The following is a 25,578-nucleotide window of genomic DNA, read 5'->3' as shown; positions in this document are numbered from 1 at the left end:
ATATTATTGCACACACTACACGGTAGGACATGCCTGTACATCGTTATACCTATATACATACAGGGAGATATATACCGATTCGAGATCGTTAGATCTATACATACCGTAGAGATCCTATACATACAGGCTGCAACTTCTATGCATATAGGTAAGGATTATGAATGGGAGTGGGTTCAAAAGTTCAATTAGTCATACCTACGTACCGAAAGTACGTACATCCATGCATACGTCCGTGGACGTCTTTGTTTTTCGAAATCAAAACGAGAGTGACAACGTCTCTATTTGTCTCTTATGAATTATGATATATACTTAGGTTTGCCTGCCACCCGAAGCGTGTTTTAACAAAAATTAGCCCAACCGTATTATTTTAAGAGTAGATATCGGGAAAAATTAGCATCGAACCGAAAATAAACTGTGTTTGGTGCTCCAAAAATGATTTTCTAAAAAAAAAATACCTACAATTGTACGTATTACAGACTTATTAAAGATATAATATTACATTCTAATGTCCGCCGTTCACTAAAGAGCTGCGAAGCAATAACCACCAATAATATCTCCCAAAAGTATAAATACGGAGCATAATTCAAAAGCTGCAGGATTACCTTTTTCTGTGATGTATAGACGATATAATATTTACCACCGGCCGCTGCTTCTGTCTCCGACGCGTATACTGTGATCGCATGCTCCCCCTTGCCTATGCGTCTGACGACGACCCATATTATATACCTTCGACCCATCGTCAGACTCGTGTCATTTGGCGTGTCGGATTTCAACAGATTGGTATTTAGAAAATTAAATTATGATTTGAAACCGATCGGGGCCGCCTTACAATAATATTATAAAATATCATATCGAAAGCGAACACGGTGGTATAGCTGGTACTCGGTGCTTACCAACGGTCGATGAGCGCGTAAAAAATTATCGATTCGGAGGAGCACCTCCGCCGCCGATGGTCCTTGCTTGCGTAACCCGAGCAGTCCCGAACATTCGTGTCGTACGATAAACAAAAACAATTCGCGTACCTACCTTTATGTATATATATATATTATGATATTATGGTAATGTTATGATTTTTATGACAGTTCGAACCGGACGCGCCTAGATGCGTTCCGACGCTTATCGACCCAGATACGATTCAATTTAAAAGGTTTTATTATTACGTATAGCTATATATAGTACGGATAAGTACGTTATTAACGTCGAATTTATTGTGTTGTGTATAATATAATATTATAATGTTATGTTTTAAAAATCTGAAGTTACCACTTACCAGTTAGTCATCGTCGTCGTCGTATACAGCTGTCGGGGCTGTGCTATAATGTATATTATTACATTATATTATATTAAAAGTTATTATATTTCCTGTACAATTTATTGTTGTTAGTTTAACCACCGTAAAAGATTTTAAGGACCAGTTTTCAACCTTTTTCAGTTTTTCGGCTGTTTTTATTTGGGTCGCGGGCAAGTGATTTCAATTTTCGGCGGCACAAAATATATTTTCACGTGTATGAAAATCATCAAGACGTCCAAAATCAAGGACACTCATTAATCACACAATATACTCACTTCAGCGGGTGTTCATCATATTATGTTTGCCGAAAATGAACGAATAGTATTGTTTTGTACGTCCGTGATCCTGCGGAGATTCCAACACTGCGGGAATGGGAAAAACCGATCGCACGGGTAGAGGATATCCAACGGGTTGTACCTATTTGATCATGGAGATGTTTTTCCTCCATTCGACTTGGACAAGCAGACAGGGGCTTATTTGCCGACATTTATATCGGTTGCGATAAATTACAATTATAAACGGGCTTCGGACAGCGGCGGCGGTGCGCGAAGGTGTTACCGTCGCATGTCTCATAATATATAATAGACGATGGTGGTGGTGGGTAACGTTTTTTTTTTCAGGGGCGTCTTCAGGTCAATTCCATGGGGGGGGGGGGGGGGAAACTAATTTTAGTCTTGAATACCGCTGTCCGCTTTTAACAATTGACAAAATGTATAAGATGTATTCATCTATTAGCAAAAACAGAACATCTCACGACCTGCGGAGCTCAGGGACGTGCCTGTCTTTTTTTCATGTGTTATCACAACCGAGGCGGGAACCACGTAAGTATTACCATTGATTATAAATAGGTACTTATAGTAATTATAATCAAAGGTATTAATTGCACCAACATATAGATTGTGGGTCAGGTTCTAGGTTTAGATTATTGGAAGGATTAATGAGCGGAAAAGTGGAAAATTAAAGAAGGGTAGAATCGATGTATACAACGCGTCGTAATAACAATGAAAATCAATTGTATTTAATATTATTTACACACAATAATACATTACTATGGTATACTTAATGCTAAAAATAGTACATAAATAATTGTTAAAATTATCGCGGACACGACTTCGGTAATTATAAAATATATTGTATCCAAATAGTATTACGACTTAATATAAGTATGTATTATAATTTAATCTAACTCGTCTATATGTATTATAATAATACGAGTAAAACAATATTTTATTAATTTAACTATAAATATTATACATATGTACATAGGTAAACGCTATATTACGTTTTTATCAACATAAAAAAATGTTCTTAATTAAAATCAGTCTACATCTACCAGTTAAATGATGAAACCACAATAAAATATAATATATACATTTACAATGTAAGGGATCATATTCGCCCCCTTGATAAAATATTATTTAAACGTTTGTACCATCCTCCTAATAATAATGGGTCGTCTTCAACAACGCAGTGGATTAATAATAAATTAGTTAATAAATAAATAAACAAAAAATAATAATAAACATCAGTGGATATTGCAAATTGCCCGGCGCATTGTCAGTCCAGCCCGACAACGGAAAAATATAGTTTGTTTACAATAGACTTAAAACATTATAATAAAAATAATAATAAATAATAGTGATATAATAATAAAACTAACAAAACTAATAATTCACCGGTAGGTGGTACTGCCACTGAATGTAGCATTTATAGTACTTCAACTCGGGAGTTCTAAGCGTGCACGTCCGCCGTTCTCGATGAAATTTTGCCTAATAAATATTACACACCATTGAAATATAACCGTGGTATAGAAAATGCATTTAAAAAAGAATAGGCACAGGTAAACCTAACTATTTATTAAGGCATCTTTTCTAAGTATTGGCTTTATTGTTTTTCAATAGAAGACGGCGTACACGAAAGCAGTTTTCGTAATAGCGACATAATGTAATATTCGTGAGTAACATAACAACATTTTACTATAGTCACGGAATTATTTAAACCCGAAAAATCAATCCAACCGAACGGTAACGGAATTATTGTTATTTTGCACAGAGATCGATCGACAACAACGTATCAAGACGCGGACACGTACATACGCATTGCTTTGTACGGGAACAGGCTAGTCACGTCTTCGGAGACGTTATATTATATTATAGGAATGTGCTAATAACAGTGTTTTTATTTTGTCGGAGCGAGATGAGAAAAGAAGACACGAAAATCTCACGCCAAAAACACTACACGAATTTCAAGAACGCGGTCTACCGCCGATCGTCAGTTGACTTTTGCGGGGAAAAGAACGACGAGAACGATAAGAACTCGTCGAGATTATGTGGCCTATACGATAAGAGATGCCTTTTTTTTTTTTTTGTTTGAAAGGTAAAGTAAAGTAGTAGCAGAAGACGTAGAAGAAGAATTTGAAATGAAAATGAAAAAAATAAAAAATATAAACGGTTTTCACATTACTTGTAAAGCGCGTTGGCCTTGACCGACAGCCCTGCTGCGACTTTCTCGATGTTTTTGGTCAGGTTCTCCATTTTCCGGATGGTGTGCAGTGGTATGGCGGCCGGCATCGGGTGCGGTGGTATCCGGGACGCGGCCGGCACTGGTGGGTTTGATCTCTTGTTGCTGTTGGCGGCCGCGGCGTTGGCGGCGGCTGCCGCAAACTGCGCCAGGTGCTGCTGCTGATGGTGCCGAAACAACAGCACCGACGGGTTCGGAATGTGCCGGACGGCTTGGTTGGGGGGCCCATGTTTGGGTTTTGTGTCGGAAGCGCGAGATGCCACCGACACTTTTACCGGTTTGTTCTGAGAGGCGGCGGCGGACGACTTGGCGAACGAACCGGAAGTTGGTGGTACGGGAATCCGGAGCGGTACGTTTCCGTTGTGACGTTTCGGCGAACACGAACCGTTTCCGCCATGGTTGATGTTGTTGTTGTTACTGTGGTGGTAGTTGCCGTACCGTTTTTTCACGTCCTGCTGCTGCTGCTGCTGTTCCTTACTAGACGACGGCGAAGTAGACATCATGTTTCTGATGTGTACCGCGGTGTCCGAAAGCGTCATCAAGTTCCTCATGCCTGGAGGCTCGTATTGGCCACCACCACCGTTTGCGTGTGAAGACGATATACCTTTGTTGTTGTTGTTGTTGTTACTGTTGCTATTGTTTTTGTTGACTATGTTATACTGTGGTCCACCGTCTTTCCTGGACGATTTTCCGGACAAATCTAACGCCGAGTCGTTGTGAGATCCATTTTCCAACGAGATCGTCACGCTGGTCTTAATTTCTTCGAGTTTTGTACCATTGCTGTTCCCATTGTTGTTGTTGTTGTTGTTGTTGATGATGCTGCTAGGACTTCGACTTTGCGGTGTGATGGTTATTGACGGTTTAGCAGATTTTATGGGAATAACCGCGGGCACGGGCTTCTTGGTCTTCGGCCTAGGTGGTGCGGGTTGTTCTTCGTGCAGTTCTTTGGGCTTGGGGCTGGATTTGGGAACTTCGATGGTTATTGGAGGAGTAGTGGGAGGACCGTTTACACGCACAATTTCCAACGATGGTCGTTTGTTTTCGAAGTCGTGATTACCCGTTAACATGAGTGTCTTGTCTTTTTCCATCTTCAACTTTTCTTCAGCCGTTATTATGCTGACTGTGATTGACGACGGAGGCATTATGATCATTTTGTGTGACGGTTCGTTGTTGGATTGCTGTTCGACGGTAAGTTTGGGTTTGGATCGTACAGCTCGAACTTGTTGCGGTGGTTCCGTAGCCAAAGTCTCACACCTGGGAGATTCGACTACGGCCTGTGAAGAAGATCGAGACATTTGAGATTTTCGAACATCACCGACATGCTGCTTTTCATCCGGTAATTTAATTTCTTCACGAGATTTTTTGGGTAAAGCAACACTGTCGCAAGATTGTTCTGACAGTACAGAGTCGTCTTCTTTGTAAGACGACCTGCCCGGAGATGACACAATTGACGATGCTGACGACGCGCTACCGTTGTAGTGTTTGGCATGCCTATGATGTTTATCGTCCTTGTGTCGATACCCTGGCAATGTGTTCAGTTTTACCTTCAGCTTCATTATATCTCTATCGGGTGAGTGTACGATGGTAGCCGACGGAGGAGGTGATTGCGACAGTCTCCGTTTGTGATGATGATGATGTTTTGCCTTCTTACTCTTTCTCTTATTTCGTCCTTCTGGTTTCCAGTGCTTTTCCTTGATTACTTTTTCGCATTTTTCTTCTTCGAGGACTTCTTCGATAGCTTCATCGATGACGAACATCTGACTAGTTGTTTCGTCATTATTTACTTCATCTTCAGACATATTTGATGATATCCTTAAACGACCGATGTCATCATCGTCGTCTTCCTCGATGATTTCTTCGATATCTTGTTCATACTTAGAATAATCTTCATCTGACTCTTGAAAATCCTTATCCTCGTTTTCATTATTATTTGTTGTACTTTGTAGGAGACTGTCAAACAGACTCTTCTTTGGTTCTGGTTCTTCATCAGAGATCACTCGATTTCGCTTTCTCTTTCGGTAAATCTTTTCTGACTCCAGTCTCTCAAATAAAGGCTTTGAATCCAAACTTGTATTTGAAGCATCATCGCTTTCAGAAATACTTTTGGATGACAAAAAAGGTAAAGAAGACGAGGCTACACTATGAGTGTCTTCGTCCATATCAACGTCCTCGACCAACTCTACTTCTTCTGTCATTGGAACGGCAATAGTAGATTTTTCTAGGATTTGGAAACATAATTCCATCGGTGCAGTCTGAAAATAATTAATGAAACTATTTTACTATGGAATCTAATATTGAAAAACCAAATTGACATAAGTTGAAACTTGACAAAACGTTTAAATACCTACAAATTATTAACTATAATTATAAATTACCTGTTTCCATTCGAAGCAGTAGGCAATGTCTATTAAAGATAAATCATCGGACAAATTTTCAGAAGCATGAAAAATGTCAACCTGTAACATAAATTTAACAAATTTCAATAATTTATCTTTAAAATTATATTAATTTGTTTACAAACACTCAAGACTTGATTTACATGAATTTTTCTCACCTACACAAGAGCATATAGGCTACTTAAATTAAAGCTATTGTAAATAATAAAATAAACATTTGCTCACAATTTTCCAATTTGTGTCATGGATACATAATAAATGAAGAAAATTATGTATTTAAAATATGTAATTATGTATGGCTCAAATAATTCCATAAGTTTTTGCTATATTTAGTCAAGCTTTTTCTTATTACGAAATATTTACCATAATTTTATTATTCCACCGAAAATTCAGAATTTTGATATTATATATTTAAATTTAATTAAATACAGTAATATTGAAAATGTTCATAATTAAATATAATATATGGACATTGGATAAGTTACAGCTACTGTATCTATAAAATTAGTAGATAGTTAGTATCCTCATATGCCACATTCAAGGGAGTAGTACACACAGTGTTGACTATGTATTCACAATTTACTTTTGAATTGATTTTTAAATAGACAAATAATTAATATGTTTAAATTAATTACCTGGTGTTGTTCGGTTAAATTGTATTTCAGTATTAAAAACTTCTTCAGGTGTTCCACAGTAACAGCAGCTGGACATTTGAGGAATTTTTTGTGAGTAGCCTGTTAAATAAATATAAAATGTATTTAACGATAGGCACTCATTAGAAAAAAGTAAAAAATAAACCCATCCAAAATAATATAAATCACAACCCTCCTAAATAATGGCACTACATTACAAATCAATTTATTCACCTTTAAGTTTTGGTTCACTGCATTGTTGGTCTCGTTCTCTTCAACATTCATTGTTTGGGAACTGTAATAAAAAAATAAGATAAAAATGAAAATGGATTTGTTTTTAGTTTTGAAAACACGACGTGTCGAGGGGCGAAACCTGTAATTTTTATGTTACAAACGACCATCCATTTATCCCTTGGGGGTTTAGGACAGTTACTATATACTACGATAACCCACGGGCTTATCAATAACAAGACTAGGGCTGAAGATTTCAGTTGACTACCCGCGACCGCTGCTTTTATTGCATTTCCGGTTTTTTACGCACGAACAAACTTTTCGTTTCCCTTGTCAAAAATAACTTGTGTGTACCAATCGCAATACTATTCCATATTAACCACTTAACAGATTAGTTTTCATTTAACCAAACAAGTAGGTAAGTAGACACGTAGTATGAACACTGCGTTATTTGTCGAGGCATGACGATAATATGTATAAATTACTATAATGCTACTCAACCGGTCTCATGATAGAAAAAGAAAACAACACAGTATTTAGTAATATCGTGACATACCTGCATACATTGTTTTTCGAATTTCTATCATTAAAACATAATTTAGGTATCATAATTCGGACTGAGTTTATAGGTAATATTATAAACGATAATAATAACAAAATCGACGCGTAATTGCATAACTAAAAGGAATAAAAACGTAGTTAATAAAAAAATAAATATGTATCGGTACATTAGATCTAGGCATTAATCTAACTGCCCTTCGGGTCAGGACTACAGTTCCGGCCCGATAAATTACAAACGTTTATCATCACTATCGTTGGCACAACGTTCCACTAGGAATAAATACATATTTGTTTAATAACGTAAACCCAATATGTTTCATCCAGAATATATTATATATATATATTTTTTTTTATACACACACAGTAACCCCTCGGCACATAAATTGCTGACATCGACGTCAGAGGGGCGATGTGTTCGAGTTTAAAAACAGCTCCCAGAGGGTTGGAAGACTTTTAATCAAAACGCATATATCCGTATCAGTTTAATACCACTATATACTGTCTACTATACTTCTTTCACATTTTTAATTCAAAATCCGACACAAGAATACTCTGACAGGATCAAAAGTAGAAACCGTTGAAGTGTGAGACACGGTCTAATACACACAAACCAAGATGATTTTGATAAGCCGTGAAAACAATTAATGAATGTACCATAAATAAAGAGTATCCGCTGAATAGTTGACTAAAATGTAGTTCATAATTTATAGTTTAATAATTATTTAACTTAGTTCAATGTAAACTCATGTTAAACTTGGTCGACTATTTACAGGACATCCAGTACTTTAGACGTTTGCAATTACACGTATAGGTAAAACATGACGACAATCATATTATTTAAAATAGATATCAGGTACCTTTTATACCTAAATCTTTAAAATATAGATGATATAATTACGTAGAAATATTCAGATACGAAACTCAGTAGAAACTTTGTTTTTATTCACAAGAGTATATACAATCGCTATTTACACTTTAAAAGTTCGATTGACGGATTTAAAATGAAGTCAACAACATACAGACCATATAAATATGCATTTGGAAATGGTCTATAGTTATTGCGTATTTTAGCTTTTTTATCTGGCCAACCTCCAAAACTTATCACGTAATATTTGCACCTAATCGCGTGTACTAAGACAGCCTTTTTTATTCCATCAAAACATACTAACTATTCGTCCTAAATAATGTCCATACGGCAAGAAGTCAACGATTAGTTTTAGGCCATTCGCGGCCACCGCACTACGCGACGACCTCAATACACCAAGTACGTGTCGTTCGCCGCGATTCACTATTGTACGGACAGTTTGTCGAAGCGTAACAGACAAAAACCTCTATACGATTAGCCGGGAAGTGACATTTAATGAACAATACTTGCATAAGAAAACCCGTACTGCGCGTTTGAATTAGAAATATTTTTTATTTTTTTTTTGGAATTCAACTTATTACATATTATTTTCCCATGTTGGTCATTATAGGCATCAGAAGCCCGTGACGTCTGGTCCGATAAAATGTGCACTATTATAACAAACGTTCATAACGGCATTGGCGAATTTAAAACTGTCGATTTAACGCTGCAGCAAAATAATCTTGACCCATATATTTTGAGGAACGTTTGAAAAAAAAAACAGCTTCCGAAAGAACAACGACTGCGGCAGTTGTTGTGCGGGGAATCGCAGTTTTCCCATTTCGATTTTCACTATACACGCAAATTGAAATATCGACGGAAATTATGGACACCCTTGTTATTGCACGAACTGCAGGAAAAATGTATAAACATCCCTATACAAGTCACGCGCCACTTGACCCTCGACCAGCGCGAGAAAAACGTTTATTGTTGTAAATTATGTTTATTATAGATATTATGTACGTATACCTAAACCTATAACCGTATAACCTAACCTAACCTATATATGAGAGGTTTGTTGTGGGCACCGATTCACTCATGACACGCTCCGTTTGACAGTGCACGCGGTTTGCGTACGTTTTTTTTCCCCTCCTTTGTGTTTCCTATACTTTGCGGTCACAGTACGAACGAGCATAAAACGAGACCCTTTACCGACATGCATATTTTTTTTTTTTTTCAATCATTTTTCTTTTTTTTTTTTGTTGTTGTTTTTGTTTGTGTTCCTAAATAGTCAGTTACAGAAACGATCGCGTCATCTTCAAAATACGAAAACCCTCACGAATTAATTACGCATCGCGGTATTATTATTATTTTTTTTTTATCCCAAACAAATATCCCGTTTTACGTTCTAATTGTAATTGGACAGTATCCGTTATCAAAAATCCAAATAATGAGAGCAATAATTACAGCAAAAAATAACGTTTTCTATAGTCCTTCGATGGTCGGACATTCGACTGGATAATTATTATATGCACAAAAACGAAAATACCTTTTGTTGTTTTGTACTTATGCATATGTACTTAATAAAAATCAATTAGACTCATCATGACTATAATGTAAGTTTGGTGTCGGAGTTGTACGGTAATTCTCTTCTGTAAAATCGCAGACGTTTAAGTATCAGATTAACTGTTCGACTGTTATATGTTTATTGGTTAAATAGTTTTTATTAATGCAAAACAAAAATATCAAATCCAAAGGAGTACCCTTGTATATATACCCTCGTATATACCTATGTTTATATTTATGTATCCCCCCTCCCCATAGCTCTCATAAGTTTAATATAATTACATGTTTAAAATCACTGATTGGGATTAGGCCTTGACGTGAAGGGGCGAATGAGTCCACCGTCGACGACTAGTGTTTGAAAAAAAACCCTGCTCAAAATAAAATCCAGCCACGCACTATACTCGCCGCAAACATAATTTATTCTATAAAGAATAGTGACGGGACATCGTACGTGATAGAAGAAGGACACAGCGATGAATATCAATATTGTGTTATATAAATACATGACGTATGGTATTTACTATTTTACTATTATTGCGTTATTGTTCGATGCACGAACTCATAAAGGTCCGTCGTCATTGCAATACTGTGCGACGACGATACAGTCATAAACTTGTCCATGCATTTCAATAGCATAGGATGTGGACGAAAGTATTTACTATGGATTTTCGTAGAAAATATAATTTTGACTATGACACTTGCAGTGAAAAAGCATATAATTGCTTAACATTTAATGTCTGTCAAGAGACCGGAGTAGACACTATCGAAATATTTACGACTGGCCGTTACTACTCGATAAAAAAATAAAAATGTCATTGCAATGATGATATTATGCACAATTACGATAATTTCTCCGAATATTGTATAATATTATACAGTCGACAAATAAAAATAAATAATTTATAGTTCCAAACCGCAGTATATAGATATAATTATATTAATATTATCGAGCATAAACGGACCGATAAAAAAAAGCGTGCAACCTGTATTAATTATATTTTTAATAGGATAAAAATGTATCTTTTGCATAGTCTCGATCGCGGCAATTATTTTTATTCGATTCGGAGTCTTAGACAAAAATGGTTGTTTTTCATCGGTTATAAGTCGAGATGTTTTAAAATTACGGCCATCCGAGACGTACACAAACTCCGTCCATGCTCGACTACAGTAAGATGTGCATAATGCCATAATGTAATATTATATTTAATTATAACTGCACCGCAAAACCACGTCGCGGTGAAAGTCCTCCAGTGCTAACGACGGACGGACGTGGGCGGTAATCGTTATTTTTCACAGCAGTCATATTGTGTCTGTCGGAGCAAATGTCGTCCTGGGCCGCATTTTTTATTGTTTTCGACAGACGTCAAATTATCAGACCGACCCCAATTATTCTCCTGAGCCATTTATATTCTTTATTCATGCGATTATTGGCTTTGGACCAGTGTACAATGGATCAATAATCGGATCTGATACACGACGTCTATATTATATTATACTATACCTATATATATATATATAATATATAACGACAATCTTTTTTTTATAAAGCATTTTTATGAACGAAAAATTACAATTAAAAAGTAGAAGTGTGTTACTTCTAATCGTAAGTAGTTTAACAACGGGCGGTAATTTATTGAAAACTGGAGTACGTATGTAATAATCGCAACACGGTAAAAGCCAAAAGGTTTAAAATCAATTTCCACAAAATCGCATTCAGAATATTATGTTTATTGCATCGATTATATTAGGTATACCTACCTATTCAGTTTTCTGTTTAATGTGTTTTTTTGTTATGATTTATTGGTTGCACGAAAAATATATTTACCTAGTGCCTTCGATGTGGTACTGCAATACGAGACTGATGAGGTCGTCCGGCGATAAATACAATTCAACGTTCGGTAAGGCCCTGCGGGCCATCTCTTTGGCATGTAGCCCGGGCACGATTTTGTACACGAGTCGTTCCAATATCTTGTCCCGTCTGCAAACGCCAACCACGTTATTACATATTATTATTATTATTATTATTATAAAACCACAGCGGTACAAACCAACACGCACACAATAACAATAAAGTTTCATACCTGATGCTCAACAGCGGACGGGTCTTGTGTAGTTGTACGTCGCATATCGGGCAGAACCGACTTGTGTCCAAGTACTTGACGATGCAGGACCGACAAACTGTACAAAAACAAATCAGGTACCATCAGTATAATATTATAAGTATAATTTTACAAACGATAAGAGGGGTAGTAATAACGACAATAATAATGAAAATACCGACGGTAGAGAGTTATTTATAATCATTCGTATATATATATATAGATCAACGTCTATATTTATACTATAATACATATGTATATGGTACACCCTCGTGTACAATCATCCTAAAAAGGTATACCTCTAGAAACCGGCTTGCACGCCCTCCCGGAAATATTATTCTACGTCGTCGTTTCATATATATATATATACGATGAAGAAAACATAGTATACCCACTTGCCAACGCACTCGGGTGATTACTGATTGATGTATAATCAAGTGTCGTACAACTTTAACGCGGTAATAGTACACTTTTCGACAAAACGCCGGGGGGTACACTACTGTAGTATCCAAATCTGCCAAATCCCAGGATCAAAATAAAATCATCGGCGCAATGGTGCAAATAATGAAATGCACGCTTGTCGGATGTCGGCGGAGACCCGATTCCCGAAGATACTACTATATAACCACCACCTTGGTGGTACACCATTGTACGAATGTATAGTAAATTATTGTGCCTGTACATCATAATATTATATTGTTCGTCACGACGAGCATTGAGCAGAACGCACGGTCGCGGGTCGTCGGCGACGAGTTTGTTCGGAGCGAGAGATTTTTAACAGGACGATAATTAAAATACGTGCAAACAAGTGCGTTTGTGACGGTTATTGAATTACGATATTATGACGACACATGGACTTGCAGAGAAGTTCGGGTGATACGAGACACGATCCCGGGGGATTGCGAGTGCGACGACATCGATACGTCGAGAAGAGCAAATTACAATGGTATACCGCGGTTTGCCCATATACCCATGATGTAAAATATGTACTATCGTCACGCTCTCGCGGTTCTTGTGACCGCATCGTACACGCGACTATCGTTCCGTCACGAGCGTGGAAAACACATCACTATAATGCTATACGGGGCGCTTATAAAATATGAGAGGAATTTTTGAAAATCGTAAAAAGAACATTGCCGCTTATCTACGAGATCCACTCACCGACCGATGTATGCGAGAGATTCGGGAGTTATTGATTGGGGGGGTGGGGAGAGGGGTATACGTGTCTAACACCTCTCTATTAATGTTCGACGTGAACCCCCCCCCCTCCCGGGCCCCTACCAGATGCATTAACGACGCATATTCGGTTACGCAAAACGCACCTTCTGCAGTTGCCATCGCGCTAAGAACTGATACGAATACGATTCTAAATATACGAACTATACGATTTTCCACAGCCCCCGTCATCGATACAGCGCACAGCATATACCACGTTATATCTACCGGCAACCCCAAAAAACCCGCACTATAACCTCCCTCTCACAACGGTTGTAAGTGCTACAGTATATAGGCCTCGTCTATAGCCTTGTTTATATACTTCACACGCTATACTTTCTCAGAACTTCCCACGTGCGTTTTGTAAACACCCTGTGCTGCAATGGGGTTGTTTTTAGAGTTGTAGGTATATAATATTATAATGTACTCGGCGATCGACGCGCGCACACGCGATAACCGAAGATTAGACGCGCGGGTACAGGCGTATAGATTACCACGACCATCGGACAACCTATATACACGGGAAATACGCTTGTGCAGGATTGCCGCAGAAATAATCACATCAACCGGGTGCGACGTTCTTATCGTATACAAAATATTTTGTTTTATGTTCGTGATAAGTCTAATGTGGCTGCGCATCATGTCGTTACACGACACCCCCCCCCCCCCCACCATTTAGGTGTTGAACAGTGGTCGGGACACATAAATTATACGGGCGATGTGTGTGACCCCGAAACGGAAAAAAATTCGAATAGACAACTGCGCGAAATTAACTGTGAGGATCTAAATGCGCGTAGTGTATATAGAACGATAAACGTACCTCCTATAACAAAAATATAAAATGTTATCGTCAACGCCGCCGCAGCAGTTGAACGATCGGGAGATCGTTGGACCGTGGGCAAATGACCTTGGCGGGGTAGGACGATCGATTGAAAAACCGACAGATTCCGAAAATATATTCTCTTCCTTTATTTGTGTTTCCACCTGCAGTAGTTGCCAAACGACGGAACGCGATCATTAGCGACGCGGCCGCAGACATTAAATTATTATTATTATTATTATATACTCCGCCCGCGATGCACTGCCGACTGAATGAAATCTCGTCGTGCTCGTCACCCATGTGGCCCAACTGTTTTCATTTACTTGCCCCCCCCCCCCCCCCCCCCCGCACGATAGGCCGTCCGTACGTTATGAACAAAACCGCATCAACAGATATGCATAAAACTCATTTCATAGACAAGTAAACGTCGCTGCAATCTCTCGAATGCAACGCCAATGACCCTTTGCCTCGTCGCGTCATTTCGACGTTATATTATGACGAATGTGAGACCTAAAACTACCTGTACACATCATACACAGTACAACTATTCACTGTCGCACGCGAAAAAAATAACCGACTTCACCCACCCACGTTTCACATTGGCGTGTATACCGTTCGAGTCCGATGGAAATCGTATCACGTTATAGGTACGTTCCCGTTGAATATAATATAGCATACAATAATATATGCCCGGTACATGTAGAACACGCCGTATACAGATACCACATCATACCAACAATGAAATTAATTTATGCACTGCGCATGCGTTTGACCTTATAGTCGTGAATATCGTGGTGGCGTGTTTTTTTTTTTTCGAAACAGCTCGCAAGTATAGAAATCGCTCAAGTTGTGCCGCATTGTGTGTACAACGAGAATAGTAATTACGGACGACGAGGATTCGCCGAGAGCCGTACGACGGATATAATATCGTAGACAAATGTATGTTTAAATTAGCACTGCGAAAAGCGTTGGGCAATGTATAATAATAATATATTAGGTGGTGCACCGCGGTTAATTCGTCACGAGAACAATATTAAAAACCAATTAATTTTATTACGACCGTTGTGACGCTTTAGGTGCAATTAATAATAGACCATCATGCAAATCACAGAATACACGAACTGCAGTCGTTTACATTACTGTATAGCTTATGTAAAGCGATTATTATTTTATTACAGAAACGTATATTATGTAACTAATGACTTGTCAAAGATCGATACGGTCCACAGTAATAACGAAAAACAATTAAACGATGCGTCTTTGATAGTTTTTCCCATAAGCGAAGGGATCGTTCCCGAAAAAAATAAAAAAAAAAAATTATACTGAATAATATAAATTATAAATATGAATAATATACAGCGAGCGTAAAAAAAAATAAACCAAATTTCGAAATCTATTCGTGCAGCATTGCTTGCATTTGACCCGTTATTTTACTTCGGTGTGCTTCTCACGTATGCATAATATAGTAATGTCGAGGACGCCGCCCTCGCTAATCGTCGGCAATTAGTGTCTGAGCTATTCCGACACACACATACGTACACTCAAACTAATATTTCATGAACACGCGCCTTCCGGGCCCGCCGAGCTCTCTGCGTACATTAAATCTCACAAATGTGTGCGCATAAATTTGGTAACCCTTTTCCGCCATAATCCGGTGCATTTTATATTTTATATCATATAAGTATAGGTATACACATACGCGCAGTGCGTATCTAAAATATAAAACCACCGAGAGTGATTTACAAGTCGTATAAGCTCAAACGGTTTATTATAACATATTATAACAGAAGAAAGAAAAAAAAAAATAAATACTTACACGAATGAAGGCACTCGACAATTGTTGTAGGGTCGATATAGTAGCCAGCGCACAGGACACATACTAAATGCGGGTTCAGGCTTTTCACCAGAGTCCGACTTGTTTCTTTCATGGCTGTCGCTGTCTCTCTCTCTCACTCTCTGCAAGGGAAGATAAAAAAAACTGAATAAATATTTTTGTTAAACAAATTTGACACGTTCGTGACTGTAACTGTACGCCCAGACAAACCATTCATAAAACATATATTATATTTTTGATGACTTTTAAAATTAATTTGAGGCCACATGGTTCGTCGGTTATACGAAGGTTTCGTCCCCGGTCTACTGTAGACTATGGTCCAGTCTTCATTATAACGTCACAACTATTGCTGGGAAAACTGTTAGGCACCTTTATTGTTATTTAACTGTATATAAAAGTCACCAGATAAGAATCGATTGTAATTGGTAAGTATAGGTACCTATAATATTATAAGTGATAGAAAAGAACCAACTTAATATAGGTGAAAATATTTGATGATATGATTAATTTAATGATACCTATACTTATTAAACAATACATATTTTTTTTTTATGGAAATATTAGCATATTTTTACAACTTTTAATATATAATTATAAATTATTATAGGCACCTACTTATTATTATTACGTATTAGTGTATTACTTTAGGTACACGGTTTTATATTAGGTATACAAATAAATATTGTTTAAATATTAATATCTTTGTAAGTACACGTATAAAATGTATTATATACCTAATCCATTTAAAAGTAACTACGAACTCGAAATTTTAAAATTTTAGATGCACAGTTTTTCTATTAATTACAATTTCTAGTATACCTAAATGAAAAGTAATGATGACTGACGAGTAACAACCCTATGAAATACTTTTATAAGACTGATTTCAAATGCTCATTATTTTAGCACTTGTTTTAAAAGTTTCATCCATTAAAAAAATGTCTTAGGTTCCGCAAAAATATGAATTTATCAAAGCACTTTGAAAAAAAAAAACCGTCTGAATATAATGCGGAAGATTTTCCGCACTCTTTGTGTTCATGGTGGTGGTAAGGCACACAAAGACGTACTCGCGTTACCCCAGGGAAACGAAATAACGAATGGTGGCGAGGCAACAAACGCGACGGGGTTTCAATGATTCATTTCATTAAAACGTGTAAACGATATTCTGTATAGTGAAAAACACAAGTAGCGGTGGTTTTAGAAACATAGTTTAACGAACCGTAAAGAAAATGTAATACATTCTTAACTTTATTGTGTATCTTTTTTCCTTAAAAATGAGCTCCAATAAAAAAAAAGGTTATTATAGGCTAACTTTTCATTTTACACAATTAGTCTCCATTGTACCATTATGTTCTTGAAAAACCACAAGCCGGAGTTTGAAATGTCTCCCCTCGATCTCCGGAGCTTTGACCGAAAACCATTTTAATGATGGAACGAAATATTGAATACAGAAATCAGTAAAATTGTCTTTGACATACCATTATGGATATTTTCATTATCTAACACTTATAAGTTACAATAACCCTTGTCTACGAAAAGGATATTTTATAAGTCACGCATGCCGCGCCGTCCATTCATCCGACATTATCGCTATTAGATCCATCTATATCAAAGTGACTGATAAATCGACAAAAAATACGATCAACCCTGAAGCCATCGATGTGTGTCATTATTTTTTAATATTATATTAATAAAAACAAGTTATTCTAACTCTTAAACTTGAAAATACCTATAATAGTCGTCAAGACTATGGTTCAAATAGGGTGAATAAAAATAAAAATGTTAGATACATCCGTAATCAATAGCCATGGAGAGTGTATAAATCGAGGTGAAAATGCATATAATAGATTAGTTATTATATCATCGTTCAATCAATCTTCGATTTTGTTTGAAATATAATATGATAGCAGGCAGGTAGGTATAGTTATATACCTACAGGATTAAAAAATAACAACGTATAATATAAAGGACTAGATTATAGAGAGCTATTAAGTATATCCGTATTGGTGCTAGGTGATTTAATTTCTTTAACAACATTAAAACGATATAAATTGCAGAGTTACGTAGTATTTAGGATCCATTTGGGTATGTTTATCCTGAATTTTTTTTTTAACCGAGGGATAAAAACCATAGAAAATATTAACTCTACGTTTGCCCTCTCATTCTCTTCCGCGCCTCTGCCACCACACCGCAGCAACAAAAACAAAACGAAATTGGATTAACGCCCCGCCGCCGACGACAACGGCGCCGAGTATATATAGGGTCGCAGAGTAAAAGTATTATTACAGATAGCCTTTTATTTAATCGCATTACCGAAGGGGGTGGCAGCCCACCGAAAAGTTGGTTTTACCTAAAATCGCTAACGCCCCCGCCGCCCGCACATAAATCATCGTTAAACGCACACGCTGTTATTGTCACCACCACTACCGCGTGGTTGGCGGCTGGCGGGCGACGTCAAGTGACTAGAAAGATCGATAAGAGTTGACGCGTTATCTACGCACCATATTATATTACGCTCGCAGCCGTCTTAACGAGTGACGATAATGTGTGCATGACGATCGTTCGTCTGGTGCACGAGGGTGTGTTTACTTACTACTAGGTTAGGTTTTGGCGTAACCACATATAGCCACTGGCCAGATGTATATACGCGGATAGGACATCCCTATATATACCTAATATACACGGTATATACTGTGACCGAAGAGTCTACTACTTGCCTGCATAATGGTTATACGAGGTTGTGGTCACGGTTTATGATTTCTATATTATTGTTATTTAATATTATCAGTGGTGAGGATACCATGACCTTAACTGCATGTAACCACTTTGGCAACTAGTATATGCGCTCTTCGATCACACCATGTTCTATCCGTGAATATGCGATGTATGCGATATGAACGAAAAGATCTCGGGTCGAAAATTATATAGTCGCCCACATTAGAAACTGTAATAGTAAAAATATGTCATACATGAGTACTACAGTGAATCGTTGTTTATCGTATACCTCTATAGTGGCTGCTACAACACTTGTTATAGGTATACCTCTACTAGACGTATAATAGGTACCTACATTACGACGTTCAACAGCCGATGCAAGTGACTCCCGTTTCCCGTTCAGTCCAAACGCGGACACATTTTCGGTACACTCGGTATAATATAATATTATAATGTACACGTGTACTTAAAACCGAAACACATGAGAGTATCATAATATACGAAACCCACGGGAACGATATTGTGGCGTGCGGTCTACATATGACGGTCGGAGGGAGAGAGCCGACGACGTCGATTTATGTACTCGGAGCGCCACGTGCGATTTATTATCGGTTGCCAGTGCGCTCACTACGTATATTGTGCATATATCTATATCGCCGTGTGTGATAATACACGCCGTCCGTACAGTATTATATACAATAAAAATACACCTATCCTTCTTTTACCACCTCCACCGGGCAGATAGATCGTATTGCGTCATTAATGTATTCCAATCGTCGGTTTATTAATCGACGGCCGCCCCCCCCCCCACCCCCCACACCTCGCCAACGACGACTATAATATTATACCCGTCGCCGCGCACGTCTTGGTCCGTTAAACTTACAAATAGCAACGTAATTACAAATAAGCACGGTCGGATAACCCGTCGTCTGTAATAATGTAATAACCTCAAACGGTTTTTGGCGGTCGAAAATAAACCGTAAGTCGTGTTGTTGTATATCATTACGTTCAGTGTGTCCCCGACACTCGACGCTGACCGTATACACGGCACACGATATTATGATAAAAATGCAATGATGATCATGACGATAGCTTAATAATATTATATAATATAATAATATACTTGGGCTGCAATATACGGGCACGGCAAAGCAGTGTGATCGCCGCCGTAGCGTTGACCGACATCAGCTGCAGTTCACGCGGCGGAGGGACGGTGTTTTTGAATTCTTTTAAATAACAATATTATTATCGTCGTTCCGCAATCGGGATGATTGGGCTACTGCTGTGGCGGTGCATTGTAATAATATATATTATAAACATATAACATAAACCGTGACCAACACCCATGACGGCGGTCGTTCCCATGGAACCACAACGTCAGTTTTTTTTCACGTTATCCATTCTTCTTCATTCTCGACGATCGCGTTTCTGCTCGTGAATTTTCTCTACGAGTACCTACCCCTCCCCCGTGGCTCATACTCGACGACTTTCGAGTTCGGACTCTTAACACGTCCGAACTCAACACACCCATATACAAAAAAATATTATCAAAATATTAAATTCGTTTCGTACACGCAGTTTGTCCAACTCCTCCCCCACCCCCCTAACGAACATTCAACGGACAAAGTTGTAAGCTTTGGAATTCCACCAGCAGTGGGTAGTCGAATCAAGTCTCCGGCATTTGAGTCGTTTGGTGCAGTCAGCGAGAATGGTGCGATCGCAGTGTTACCAACCGGACGCGTGTCGTCGTCGTCGTCGCTGTAGTTTCCCGCGTGCCGGAAAAATCGGCCGCCGCGTTATTGATCGTAGCACCCGCGGCAGCACACTTGCGCACAGCGCCCACTCGCGGGACGACCGGCACCGGGTGCGACGACATCCTAGAGCAACAAGTGCGGAGCGACCTTTTTTCCTTCGTGTATTTGTATTCGCCGGGCGGCGTACCGATCGATAACGACGACGACCCAGGCGGACGGTCTTTGGCCACACAAAGATATTATACTTCCCCGAAAAAAAAAAGGGTTCCATTCGCTCATAGCATACGAGACGAGTGTAAAAAAATACAACGACAATAGTCGGTCGTCCCTCTATACTAGTTCCGGAGGGTGTATTCGGAGTCGTCGAGGGAGAGACGACATGAATCGGTGGATCGGAATTCCGGTCGATTGATAAGACGTGCCATGCACACACGTAATAATATTATAATATTATGATATAATGTCGTACCGCACATACCTATTGTAATACACAGTCCTATACGAAAACGTGCAGTGTAATATTAAAACAATACGATAATAAAGCTTCGAAACAAAAAAAACATTGTTGTTAAAAAATATTACCTGTTATCAACTGTAATAATATATTATCGTAATATTATAATGTGTATCGTACGCAGGTAGGTACAATATAGCGCGCGGCGACGTTCAACGGCGTGACATTGCAACGTTGCCGGGCGGGCTGGACGAGCTGTAGACGAAGCGGCGGCGGCGGCGGCAACGTAGCGGGAGCGCGCACACTACACTTTCCACCACGCGAAAAGCTACGCGGCGCTCACACGCGCACAAAACCACGGAGCACAGCGGCGGACGTACGGACGCACAAGCGCGCGACAAACGGACCGCGAACGGTGTACACTGTACCACACGCGCACGCACGCACGCACGCACACACCACTACGACGGCCGTCGGTAAAATTTTATGTTATTCGGCGCGCATGCGCACGACGGAACAGCGCTCTGCGTGAAAAATATCACGTACATACATATACATAGATGTTACGTACGATTGAGCGTACTACGAGACTCGCGGACCGACGGCGGCTACACAACGCACTACATGCACGGACGGATAGCGGCTCTCGACTCTCGACGGCGACTGGCGACGCGCGCGACCACTGCCGGCGGCGGCGACGACGACGGCGACTACGACGACGGCGGCGGCGGCGGCTGCAGCGGACGGTCGGTGGGTGGCGGCGGTGGCGGCGGTCGGGTCACCCCGCCCCCGCTCCGCCGTCAAACGCATCGGTCTACTACATTATCGAACCCCTTTCCACCGGACGGCCGAGCGGGCGGCGGCGGCGGCGGCGCGGACGCCACGCCTGTGCCCAATGGTAAAGCCGGCCGTGACGTCAGCTCGCGGTGGGGATATAATACCGTCAACGGTGTGCGTGCGTGCGACGTACCCCTCCGCCGCCACCGTCGCATTTGGTCGCCGCGTCTGTATTTTTAGTGCCGAAGATGTTAATATTATGTGATTTTTCACGTCTCTCCACCCGCGCCACCCCGACCGCCTCCTCACCCCTTCGCCGGCGGCCACCTCGCGCGCGCGTCGCCGCCACCGCCGCTGCAGCACCAGCAACAGCTCAGCTCTCGCGGCGGCGGCGGTCGTCACCCTCTCGCTCGGGCGACTCGGCCGCGGCGACGAGGGGCGCGCGCGACGGGGATGGATTTAATGGCGTGGAAGGAGGAAAATGAACGCTGCACATCGAATCGTTAGGGGTTTTTTTTTTTTTCGTCGATTTCGTCGAATACACCCGCCGACGACGCGCGTGCACCGGGAAATAAGATTCCGATTGTATTACTTCGTACGCGTATGTCACATTGTTATGCCGTACGTTCAACGCCTACAGAAATTACATGAAATATATATAATATATTTAAATGTGGACTGCGGAATCGACTGCGCGCGATATATCATTACCTACGACGTGCATACGATTAATATTGGCTTCCTTGTATTATTATATTACATTATATTATTTTTCGCTCTATTGCCACGGAATTTGCATACCCCAGAACAGTATAATATTATATGCGAATGTTCAAAATAGTGTTCTCGATATATAATATTATATGGCTAATATAATTATCTTGCCGCAGCAGTAGATCATTCCGTACTTGCTACAAGCGATAAAAGGTATTTTAAGTTTGTCTGAACACCTATTTGTATGTATTAATAACAGCGTACGGACGTTTAAACAGTGAGTAAATAGGTAACTATATTGTTTTATATTTATTAGGTAGTAGGTACTTATAAATATAACAACATTTACTAAACCTATACAAAATTGCTTATAGGTATAGCCGTATAGGTAATGTAAACAATTGTATAACTATGTAGATAATATTATATCATCTATTCTTAATGGCATCTAAAAAAAAAGTTAATATACTATTATAATACGTCTGCAAATATATTTTAACAAAACTTAAAACAACGTCTATAATAATATTATTATAATATATACTTAATATATAATATGATGCTCCTTTTAAAAATATTAATTGTACTTATATTTATATCGTTAATTTACAGACAGTCTTGTACGCCTAAACTGTATAGATATTAGATAAAACTTTTATAGCTATAAGTGGTAGGTATAAAACATTATAGACTTATAGTATATTATTCACTATACATATACTCTGTTATAATATACAATAAATAGATTTTGTTAGCCTGAGTTTATCACTTTTAGTATCGAAATAAAAACCATAAAAATAATTAATATAACTAACCAATTTCCGCCAATCACCATTATATACTATTTTAATTATAAATAATAAATTAAAAAGCTCTTTTAGTTTTTAGATTAGGCATATATGTATTTTATTTTTGATAATTCTATACACATTACAATATAATTTCCGGTTACGAATATGCGCACTGGTTATTGCCAGTTATTGGGTTGCAAAAATATATAAAATTACATTTTATTATAATATCAATAGGTATCTATATATACTATCATTTTACGATTTTCACTCAATTCCGTTCACGAATGTCAGAATGGTAAAATGATTAATATTTGACTAATGTTTCTCTAAATTCTAAATAAGACTAAAACTGTTTGGAAAAAGCCGTAGCTCAATGACAAATATACTATAAATAATATGTTATAGTTTTATAATAAAAACCAGAAAAATGAATACCCGCATATTATGGATATTAGAAAAAAAAGTCCAGGAAATAAAAGTCCGAGGAAAAAAAGTCCGAGAAAAAATTATTTAAATATAAATTAATTATTAATTTAAAATAAAATTAGTAAATTTAGTAATAAATTATTAAACAACAATGTTCTATTAAGCTTAGTAATTTTTTTCAGATAATATGTTTGCATCGCTCTGTAATCTGTATACTCAATTTTACTTACTATACAGACAGGTTTATACTTTATACACAATGATATCTCGATTAGGGTCTAAGGGTATTTCCATATACAACTAACAAGTAAAATTATTACTTATCTAGTATACCTACGATATATAGCACTACCTAGTAGTCAACCGCGTGCCATAGGCCATAGCAGTGTTCACGGTGGTCAGTGTTTATAGTGTAATACATACTTTTATAATAATGGATAGTGTAGTGGGGCATAACCATCCTACGATATGGAAGCTAATTGACAAAGTGCGACAGGAAATAAGTGTCGATATCGCAAAAATGGAATTAAATGATATTGGGCTAACATCAAAAAGGAAAGAAAATACTTTGGAACACCGTCTTCGAATATTATGTCAAAGATCTGCAGATAACGAACCAGTCGATCTGATATTACAAAATATATCACATTGTTTACGAAAAAGGAGTAGGGAGAAGTAACGATAATGGTATAAATTACACGTGACAATTAACTTATATGTTCCTAGTTATAATAATGATAAATAATAAAATATTTTATTGTTAATTTTTTACAAGCAATGCAATTACATTTATATAATATATTATTCTACATTTATACGTCAATTTTTTAATATTAAAATTTAATATTTAAGTAATTTTGAAATAATGATAATAATGAATGCATAATTAATAATTATGTGTTGTACCTAAATACCTAATAAATAATATTATTTTTTTTCGGACTTTCTTACCGTTTACCCATATTATGATCGTTATATAAATCGAATACAACTATCCGAACTACGATTGCACAATTTGAGATGTGACAAACCACAAAATTAGGCAGATAAGATAAATTGGTATAGCAAAGTGCATATTATACCTACTAATCATCAAATATTCCCAGTATACGTACCTATATAAAATTTGCGAAATTCAGCTCGATTATTTATGGTCTCTTAATCTCATTGTGAAATTTAAGTTATACTTAATACTTATATGCAACCAAATTGAACTGTGAATAATATTGAAACCTAATATTTGAATAGGCTTTTACAGCAGGATGTTTTGTTTCAAATTTAAATCACTAATGTAAAATACAAATTGGTGATCATTGGTAATCGTCATATTTGTTGGTTATACATATAAAGAATATAAATTATTAGGTTTACCGTATACCGTTTAATATCGAACATTGATTTTACTCAATAATAAAAATAATTACTAATTATTGTTAATCTAATTATGAATTCAGCCAATTTTAAATATGTTTATTTACTGACAATTACTGACTGATTATTAAATGATTTTCAGAAAACAATCGTGTACCTACACATAGCATGCCATATTACTGTTAAATAAAATTATGCGTGCGAAGATGCTTTATACATTTTGCATATAAAATATTAGTTATACCTATTGTATCCACATGAAAATTTAAAATCATATACGTGTATATATCATATAGTTTAATATTTATTGTCAGTACCTATATGGCTATAGCCTATAACGAATAATATGATTTTAAAAGTAATTTTGTTACTTATAATATTTGTACCTACTCATAGGAATACCTGCATATTATTATAGGAATTCCGAAAATTCAAAACATCAAGCGGAATCCATTTTCCAATTACTAATATATTAGCTATATTTGAATTTACATACATAGGTAGATAATATTATCATCATTGTATAAATTCACTGTAGGCCATAATAAAGTATCTATGTATACTGCA

General features: G+C 37.8%; 1 protein-coding gene across 1 annotated transcript; it reads right to left on the bottom strand.

Moving 5' to 3' along the window:
- Positions 1–2,287: 2,287 nt before the first annotated feature.
- Positions 2,288–21,592, bottom strand: LOC132948600 (polycomb group protein Psc-like). Its single transcript, XM_061019139.1, has 9 exons — positions 21,058–21,592; positions 15,992–16,131; positions 12,123–12,219; positions 11,867–12,019; positions 7,074–7,134; positions 6,843–6,941; positions 6,187–6,267; positions 3,755–6,063; positions 2,288–3,060 (listed from the first exon to the last, which is right to left on the bottom strand). The coding sequence occupies exons 2-9, from the start codon at positions 16,101–16,103 to the stop codon at positions 3,009–3,011; spliced, it is 2,964 nt and encodes a 987-aa protein (XP_060875122.1). The 5' UTR covers positions 16,104–16,131; positions 21,058–21,592; the 3' UTR covers positions 2,288–3,008.
- Positions 21,593–25,578: the final 3,986 nt, after the last annotated feature.

The sequence above is a fragment of the Metopolophium dirhodum genome, chromosome 7 (assembly GCF_019925205.1).
Source record: "Metopolophium dirhodum isolate CAU chromosome 7, ASM1992520v1, whole genome shotgun sequence".
Lineage (NCBI taxonomy): Eukaryota > Metazoa > Arthropoda > Insecta > Hemiptera > Aphididae > Metopolophium > Metopolophium dirhodum.
This window is presented reverse-complemented; position numbering and strand designations above follow the sequence as displayed.